We start from the raw sequence: 8,731 nt of genomic DNA, 5'->3' as shown, positions 1-8,731 counted from the left end.
AACACCGTTAATGAATGAAGTGTACTTTTGTAATTATTTCCCCATATTTCTACACAATAACTCAGATATGTAACACTAGTGAACAGTAGAGAATATGAAGTGATTTTTTGTCTAGAACATGTTTTGCTTTATTCATTATTGACGTGTTTCTTGCTACTTTATGTTGTATATTTTTTACTTGAGATTTCCAGTTCAATTTATCATCAATCATTATACCTAGAAATTTGGTTTCATTTACTCTTTCAATTTCTATTCCGTCTATTTGTATTTGTGTTTGACTTTCTTTTCTACTGTTACCAAATAGCATTATTTTAGTTTTACTGAGATTCAAAGATAGTCTGTTTTTGTCAAACCATCTTTTTAATTTGTTAATTTCTTCTGTTATTATTTGTATTATCTTCTGTGTGTTCTCTCCTGAACAAAACGCTGTTGTATCATCCACAAATAATACTAACTTTAAATCTTTTGTAACTTTACAAATGTAATTTATCTAGACATTGAATAATTTAGGTCCTATATTGATCCCTGAGGTACACCACAGGATATATTTAGCGTTGTAGACGAAACCACCACATTAATATTAAAGATATTGTTAACATTCTTAGTGCTAAAGATATTCCCCTCTCCTTGTATCCCTTCTCCCAGCTCCACCGTCTCACCGAGTGCCAGCAAGAGTCATGAGTACTTGTCAACTCGACTCCTCAACTGGAGATAACTTTCTAGGTAAAGACTGATCTCCAAAATAATATCTCAGCATCCAGTAACCATGCATGGTCAACAGATCACAACCATTTAATACCAATTTATCTCCCTTAGCACCTCACCATGGGGAAGGATGTATTCATATGCCTTCACCAGCACATGCATTAAACATGCAGAGAGTTACACAAGGTAGGGACTGATCTCTGTATACACTACACCCATAATTTCAAACCCTACTTTAGGATTGAGCTGAAGTTTTGACTATTATGACCTGTACTTTTACCTTTCTTATAGTTCTTACCACCTTGGGGCACCATTCAGGTAAAATCTCAGCTCATCTTACTTGCTTATTTGTATACACTAACACCTGTGCATGCTTTTGTCCACGTTGTTCCTTTGACGATGAATAAATACCCCTTTTCTTTCTTTCTACATTAAGGGTGCCTTTTCATCTGATTAAATTTATAATGAACAGGGACATTGCGGTTGTCCCAAGTGGATGGTATGATGATAGGATGGTTTTCTGGCCCAGCTATAAAAACACAGAGAGAATTGAAAGGGCCGCTTTAAATGAGGAGCAGCATGAGCCAAACTGGCCAAGATTTGACGTTTCTGTTGTCCGAACTTGTGGTATGCAAATTCATAATCTTCTTGTTTAAAAATAATGTCATAGTTGCTTCTCTTTATGCTTGGAATAACCTATTGTGTCTATGTTCTGACCAGGTCTCTTGTAAGAGAGCGATCTGATTTATCATCATCAATATTAATAATATTCTGTTCAGCTCTACAGCTAATTTGAAACTCATGTTCATTTTAACATATTCAATTTTAGACAACTACAAAGACGCATTAAAAATAATGCAACAATATGGAAAGGGCTGCAACACCTCAGACCTGCAATCTGAGGCAGAGAACGAGGAGCTGCCAGAAAAAAGGAACAGGAAGCCAGTGTAAGTGTGTTCCGTCTTGTTTTTCTCATGTTTCTACAGTAATAGGAAGGTTATTTCCGGTAGCATTCAAAAATAGACCAGAGATGCTTGTACTATATGTATATTTGGCAATTTTGGTATTGCAATAATCCTAATGATATGGTTACCCAACAGCCATCGTCTCGGGGACTCAGATGATAGCGAAGAAGACCCGGGAAATAGTGACCTCACATCTCTGGGGTTGGCAAGCCAATTGCACAGGCAGAGTAAGGAATAATCTCTTAACATCGAAAACAACAAAACCACCACATTAATATTAAAGATATGGTTAACATTCTTAGTGCTAAAGATATTCCCCTCTCCTTGTATCCCTTCTCCCAGCTCCACCGTCTCGCCGAGTGCCAGCAAGAGTCATGAGTACTTGTCAACTCGACTCCTCAACTGGAGATAACTTTCTAGGTAAAGACTGATCTCCAAAATAATATCTCAGCATCCAGTAACCATGGTTAACAGATCTCAACCATTTAATACCAATGTATCTCCCTTAGCACCTCACCATGGGGAAGGACGCATTCATATGCCTTCACCAGCACCTGCATTAAACATGCAGAGAGTTACACAAGGTAGGGACTGATCTCTGAAATATTAGTGTATAGATAGGCCCCTTGGGTATTACCAGTCATGGTTAACTGATGGCTCTCTCACAATGCCCACCTCACTAGGAACGGCAGTCCCTCCTCGACTCCCTCCACCCCCCTCACCAGCAGCCCTCAACATGTGGCAGACAGAGGAGCCTGGATCCAGCCTGGCCTACAGGCCAACATGGCGAGGGGAAAGAATGGCCGACAACATTTCCTGCTCTGGTGAGCAATAACTGACAAATACCGGATGGTCATTCTGTGCCACAAATTTTGGAAAAAATTCAAATTCACAAGCAATCACATATTTTCTTCAAACTTTGTCAATAACTTTTGTCATTAACTAAGGTCAATAGCTAATGTCAGGATTATGAGTAATGAGGATAAACACTGAAACATGTTAATTTTATACTGCTGTTTGTCAACAGCGCCTGAGGTAATCCAGATCCTTAGCCTGCTGGAAACTATTAAGCACAACCAAGACCAGCTGGTTGCGAAGGTAAACTTCTTAAGCCTTGAATAGGTCAATAATTCATAATGACATTGATTTTGATTCATTATTATTTTTTAAAGAAAGAAACAGCCTACATGGCAGCTTTGTGTGATTAGAGTAAACATTGCTACATTTTCTTGTTACATTTCACCTGTTTGCTCTTTAAATACCACTTTTAATGTTTTTTATTTATTTCGATCATATTTTTTAAAAATGTGCCTGGGGCCGTTAAAAAATGACCTGCAGGCCGCAAATGCCCCCCGGGCCGCACTTTGGACACCCCTGGCCTACACGAATACAAACATAGAATGATAGTAAAAATATATTAAGAAAACAATGTCAACCTCCCAAAGTTGGGTTATGGCTATTTATTTATGCCACCCACCCCCAACCTCCCGCCGCCGTCATCCAACAGAGCCAAACAAGTACTCTGATCAAGGAACCAAATAACGATATTGTTTAAACATTTTGGATATCTTGCACACCTATACCCTGATCACAAATTCATAGTTTACGCACCTTATTTTAACCACCTCCAGTAACTTTCAGTCATGTTTTTTTTTCAAATGTAATCTCCTTAATACCTATCACATATTTTGTATTGTGTAAGCATACTTGGCTTTGGATGCTTCCTACCATAAACATAAACGTATCTGTCTTGTAATCTTGTTTGATTACAGGTGCTGTGAGTAAAAATGTGTTGACAAGGTCAGCCACGGACGCTGAGGTCACCAAACACGCCATCAGGTGGTTCAACTTGGCGGGGGATCGGGCAACGAGGAGACGAGTCCCGCTTCCACCTCCTCAGGAGGAATAGAGATGTATATCAATCAATCAATCAATCAATCAATGTTTATTTATATAGCCCTAAATCACAAGTGTCTCAAAGGGCTGTACAAGCCACAACGACATCCTCGGTACAGAGCCCACATACGGGCAAGGAAAACTCACCCCAGTGGGACGTCAATGTGAATGACTATGAGAAACCTTGGAGAGGACCGCATATGTGGGTAACCCCCCCCTCTCTAGGGGAGACCGAAAGCAATGGATGTCGAGTGGGTCTGACATAATATTGTGAAAGTCCAACACATCAGCGAGAGTCCAGTCCATAGTGGGGCCAGCAGGAACCATCCCGAGTGGAGACGGGTCAGCAGCGTAGAGATGTCCCCATCTGATGAACAGGCTAGCGGTCCACCCCGGGTTTGGAGCAGAGTAGAAAAGAAAAGAAAAGAAACGGCAGATCAACTGGTCTAAACAGGGAGTCTATTTAAAGGCTAGAGTATACAAATGAGTTTTAAGATGAGACTTAAATGCTTTTACCGGGAGGGCATTCCATAGTATTGGAGCCCGAATAGAAAACGCTCTATAGCCCGCAGACTTTTTTTGGGCTCTGGGAATCACTAATAAGCCGGAGTTCTTTGAACGCAGATTTCTTGCCGGGACATATGGTACAATACAATCGGCAAGATAGGCAGGAGCTTGACCGTGTAGTATTTTATACGTAAGTAGTAAAACCTTAAAGTCGCATCTTAGGTGCACAGGAAGCCAGTGCAAGTGAGCCAGTATAGGCGTTATATGATCAAACTTTCTTGTTTTTGTCAAAAGTCTAGCAGCCGCATTTTGTACCATCTGTAATCTTTTAATGCTAGACATAGGGAGGCCCGAAAATAAAACGTTACAGTAATCGAGACGAGATGTAACGAACGCATGGATAATGATCTCAGCATCGCTTGTGGACAAAATGGGACGAATTTTAGCGATATTACGGAGATGAAAAAGGCCGTTTTAGTAACACTCTTAATGTGCGACTCAAACGAGAGAGTTGGGTCGAAGATAATACCCAGATTCTTTACCGAGTCACCATGTTTAATTGTTTGGTTGTCAAATGTTAAGGTGGTATTTTTAAATAGATGTCGGTGTTGAGCAGGACCGATAATCAGCATTTCCGTTTTCTTAGCGTTGAGTTGCAAAAAGTTAGCGGACATCCATTGTTTAATTTCATTAAGACACGCCTCCAGCTGACTACAATCCGCCGTGTTGGTCAGCTTTAGGGGCATGTAGAGTTGGGTGTCATCAGCATAACAGTGAAAGCTAACACCGTATTTGCGTATGATGTCACCTAGCGGCAGCATGTAAATACTAAAGAGTGCAGGGCCAAGAACCGAACCCTGGGGAACTCCGCACGTTACCTTAACATAGTCCGAGGTCACATTGTTATGGGAGACACACTGCATCCTGTCAGTAAGATAAGAGTTAAACCAAGACAAGGCTAAGTCTGTCATCCCAATACGCGTTTTGATACGCTCTAATAAAATATTATGATCAACAGTATCAAAAGCGGCGCTAAGATCAAGAAGCAGCAACATAGATGAAGCATCAGAATCCATCGTTAGCAATAGATCATTAGTCATTTTTGCGAGGGCTGTCTCCGTAGAGTGATTTGCCTTGAAACCGGATTGAAAAGGTTCACAGAGATTGTTAGACGCTAAGTGTTCATTTAGCTGCTGTGCTACAATTTTTTCGAGGATTTTCGAGATAAACGGAAGGTGGGACACCGGCCGGTAGTTTACCAGGAGATCAGGATCGAGGTTAGGTCTTTTGAGTAGAGGATGAATAACCGCTTTTTTGAATGCTAGGGGAACAGTGCCAGAGGAAAGTGATAAGTTTATAATATTTAATACTGATGGACCTAATAATACAAAAAGCTCCTTGATAAGTTTCCCAGGAATTGGGTCAAGTAAACATGTTGTTTGTTTTGTCCCATTTACACATTTTGGCAATTCCTCCAATGTTATTTCATCAAAGAGAGAGAAACTATTTTGGAGGGCAATGTCCGTCGTATATACAGTCGTATTTGTGTTAATAGAACCCAGTTGTAGCTGAGATGCATTGTCTTTAATCTCTTTTCTAATGACTTCAATTTTCTTATTAAAGAAATTCATAAAGTCATCTGCTGAGTGGGTGGAGCTACTGGGAGGAGTCCCTTGTTGGGTTAGCGATGCTACTGTACTAAACAGAAATTTAGGATCATTTTTGTTGAGGTGGATGAGATTTGAGTAATATTTAGCTTTAGCTGAGGTAAGCATGCGTTTATAAGTTATTAAACTATCACACCATGCTTGATGGAAAACCTCAAGTTTAGTCGCACGCCATTTGCGTTCCAGCTTTCTACATGATAATTTCTGGGCTTTAGTTTCTTCTGTAAACCATGGGGTACGCCTTTTAGGGTCCCTTTTTAGCTTTAGCGGTGCTACAATATCAATGGGGCGTCATTAAAGTTGTTAGTGAGGTTATCAATAGAGCCCACATAATTTGGGAATGGTGCCATTACCGAAGGCAGTAGGTCAGTAAGAGTCGTCGTTGTGGCAGCATTAATGTTGCGGGTGCTATAGTAGTTATTATTATTATTATTAGTTTGTTGACAATGAGTCAGAACTTCGAATTTTATAAGGTAATGGTCGGACATTACTTTAGTGTACGGGAGTATCGTAACTTTAGAGGTGGTGACACCCCTGACAAGCACTAGATCTATCGTATTACCGTTGCGATGCGTGGGTTCATTTATTATTTGTGTAAGACCACAGCTATCAATTATAGTCTGGAGCGCCACGCATGGTGGGTCCGATGGGGTATTCATATGGATATTAAAGTCCCCCATAATGATTATATTGTCGGCGTGCGTCACTAGATCGGCAACAAACTCTGAGAATTCACTGATGAAGTCCGAATAGGGCCCAGGGGGGCGGTAGATAACAGCCAGGTGGAGAGGCAGCGGTGTGACAAACCTCAAAGTGAGCACCTCAAACGAGTTATATTTATTATTTAGGTTAGGTGTAAGATTATAGTTTTCATTGTATATTAGTGCGACACCTCCTCCCCTTTTAAGAGGTCTGGCAACATGTGTATTGGTATAGCCAGGAGGAGATGCTTCATTTAGCGCAAAAAAATCGTCTGGTTTGAGCCAGGTCTCGGCGAGACCAACGACGTCAAGTTTGTTGTCTCTAATGACTTCATTAACTAATAGTGTTTTGGAAGATAATGATCTTATGTTTAAAAAGCCCATATTATAGGTAGTGGGCTGTTTTGAGGATTGTTTGTTGAAATTATCCGAAGTAGCAATATTAATAATGTTGCGTTTATTATGCGTATTGCACTTTAAATAGTTTCGACCATATCTAGGAATTGATACGACGGGGATATTCAGATTGTTTGCTTGATGTTGCGATAAACTGAACGCATCATAGTTAGCTACCTCAGTACAATGTATGTCTGCCTCTGACACGGTCACAAAAGAAAAAACATTATGTGAGTTGTGTTTTATTCTAAGAGAATTGCTATGTGTGCAGGGATTATCCAGCCTGACGCCGGCTAGTTCTAGTTTAAATGGCTTCTTACCCGGAGACTCCACGTTTCTTTGGTTAGCTTTTCTCTTAAATAAACAACCTTTTATTGGACTTCTTGTCATTCACCAGTTATTCATTTTCTGATATGTTAGCTGTGCATGGAGCAGCGTTTCCTTGAAGTTGTAGCCTAATAGATTAAATATGTATATTTACTTTTTAAATATATATTATATATATTTACTTTATAGAGTGAATTGACCATTTTCTGTTTCTGCCTATTGACAATATTGTTAGTTTAAAAATACAAGGCAATGCATATGTAAGCCTATATTGCTGTAGTAGGGCTTAGTGAATTTTTTAGTTTCCTATTTTATCCTACAGCAAGAACAGAAGGGATTTTGAAAATAAGATCAAGGGGTCCAAAACGGCCAGATGAGCCAGGGTTTTTATGAGTCCGTTGCTGGTCCGCGGCGGGAGGTTAGGCTTTGATCTTGGGTGCGGAGCGGATGCAGCGCGCCGTCACGGCGCACCCGCCGCACCAACCGCGGAAATAAGGCTTTGATCATGGGTGCGGAGAGCATTCAGCGCGCCGCCACGGCGGATCCGCTACCTGCCGCCGTGGCGGATACGTTCCTGAGTGGAAATGGACGCCGATGCTGGTCCGTTTCGCGGTTCCGTTCCGGAAAGCGCGATACCTGCACGGGGGATCCGCCGCGGAGTGTTTTTGCTGTGTGGGTGGACATGTAACTACACGGTTAATGCTTTCCAGGCTGGCGAAGCTTAACAATGCTGTTGCTAACGACGCCATTGAAGCTAACTTAGCAATGGGACCTCACAGAGCTATGCTAAAAACATTAGCTATCCACCTACGCCAGCCCTCATCTGCTCATCAACACCCGTGCTCACCTGCGTTCCAGCGATCGACGGAGCGTCGAAAGACTTCACCCGATCATAGATGCGGTCGGCGGCCCGAAGACGGAGGAAGTCAAGGTGAGGTCGGCGGCTAGCGCGTCTGCTATCCATCTCAAAGTCCTCCTGGTTGTGTTGCTGTAGTTCGCCGCTAATACACCGATCCCACCTACAACTTTCTTCTTTGCAGTCTTCATTGTTCATTAAACAAATTGCAAAAGATTCACCAACACAGATGTCCAGAATACTGTGGAATTTTGAGATGAAAACAGAGCTTTTTGTATTGGATTCAATGGGGTCCGAATACTTCCGTTTCAACGATTGACGTCACGTGCATACGTCATCATACATAGACGTTTTCAACCGGAAGTTTAGCGGGAAATTTAAAATTGCACTTCATAAGTTAACCCGGCCGTATTGGCATGTGTTGCAATGTTAAGATTTCATCATTGATATATAAACTATCAGACTGCGTGGTCGGTAGTAGTGGGTTTCAGTAGGCCTTTAACAATGTAGTTATTGTGTGAAGATATTGGGGAACAAAAGAGGGTCATTAGGATAATCCACAATGCGGGTTATAGAGAACACACAAACCATTTGTTTTGAAACCAGAAATATTGAAATTCACTAATACATTTTCAAACAGCTAAAATTGGTATGGTGGCCCATGTCAGCTGGTGGCGTGACCCCAGGATACAGAGACATGTCAAATAATTA

General features: G+C 41.2%; 1 protein-coding gene across 3 annotated transcripts; it reads left to right on the top strand.

Annotated features, from left to right (window-relative positions):
• Positions 1-657: 657 nt before the first annotated feature.
• On the top strand, positions 658-3,620 carry LOC133653049 (uncharacterized). Of its 3 annotated transcripts, XM_062052054.1 has the most exons (11): positions 658-723; positions 817-891; positions 997-1,023; positions 1,142-1,332; positions 1,535-1,652; positions 1,806-1,897; positions 2,013-2,090; positions 2,180-2,254; positions 2,354-2,494; positions 2,698-2,768; positions 3,443-3,501. In XM_062052054.1, the coding sequence occupies exons 2-11, from the start codon at positions 836-838 to the stop codon at positions 3,449-3,451; spliced, it is 858 nt and encodes a 285-aa protein (XP_061908038.1). In that variant the 5' UTR covers positions 658-723; positions 817-835; the 3' UTR covers positions 3,452-3,501. The 3 variants fall into 3 exon arrangements, with proteins under 3 accessions (XP_061908038.1, XP_061908037.1, XP_061908039.1); XM_062052053.1 differs by lacking the exon at positions 2,698-2,768 and having other exon boundaries at positions 3,443-3,612; XM_062052055.1 differs by lacking the exons at positions 2,180-2,254; positions 2,698-2,768 and having other exon boundaries at positions 3,443-3,620.
• The last annotated feature ends 5,111 nt before the right edge of the window (positions 3,621-8,731 follow it).

This window comes from Entelurus aequoreus, linkage group LG07 (assembly GCF_033978785.1).
Source record: "Entelurus aequoreus isolate RoL-2023_Sb linkage group LG07, RoL_Eaeq_v1.1, whole genome shotgun sequence".
NCBI lineage: Eukaryota > Metazoa > Chordata > Actinopteri > Syngnathiformes > Syngnathidae > Entelurus > Entelurus aequoreus.
The sequence above is the reverse complement of the archived record's forward strand: the minus strand, read 5'-3'. Positions and strand labels throughout refer to the sequence as shown.

Coding starts and splice junctions, on each gene's coding strand:
- LOC133653049 (XM_062052053.1), top strand. CDS start 836: ATGTATTCATATGCCTTCACCAGCACATGCATTAAACATGCAGAGAGT. Junction 1,024..1,141: donor CACCTTGGGGCACCATTCAG/GTAAAATCTCAG, acceptor TTCTACATTAAG/GGTGCCTTTTCATCTGATTA. Junction 2,495..3,442: donor CGACAACATTTCCTGCTCTG/GTGAGCAATAAC, acceptor GTTTGATTACAG/GTGCTGTGAGTAAAAATGTG.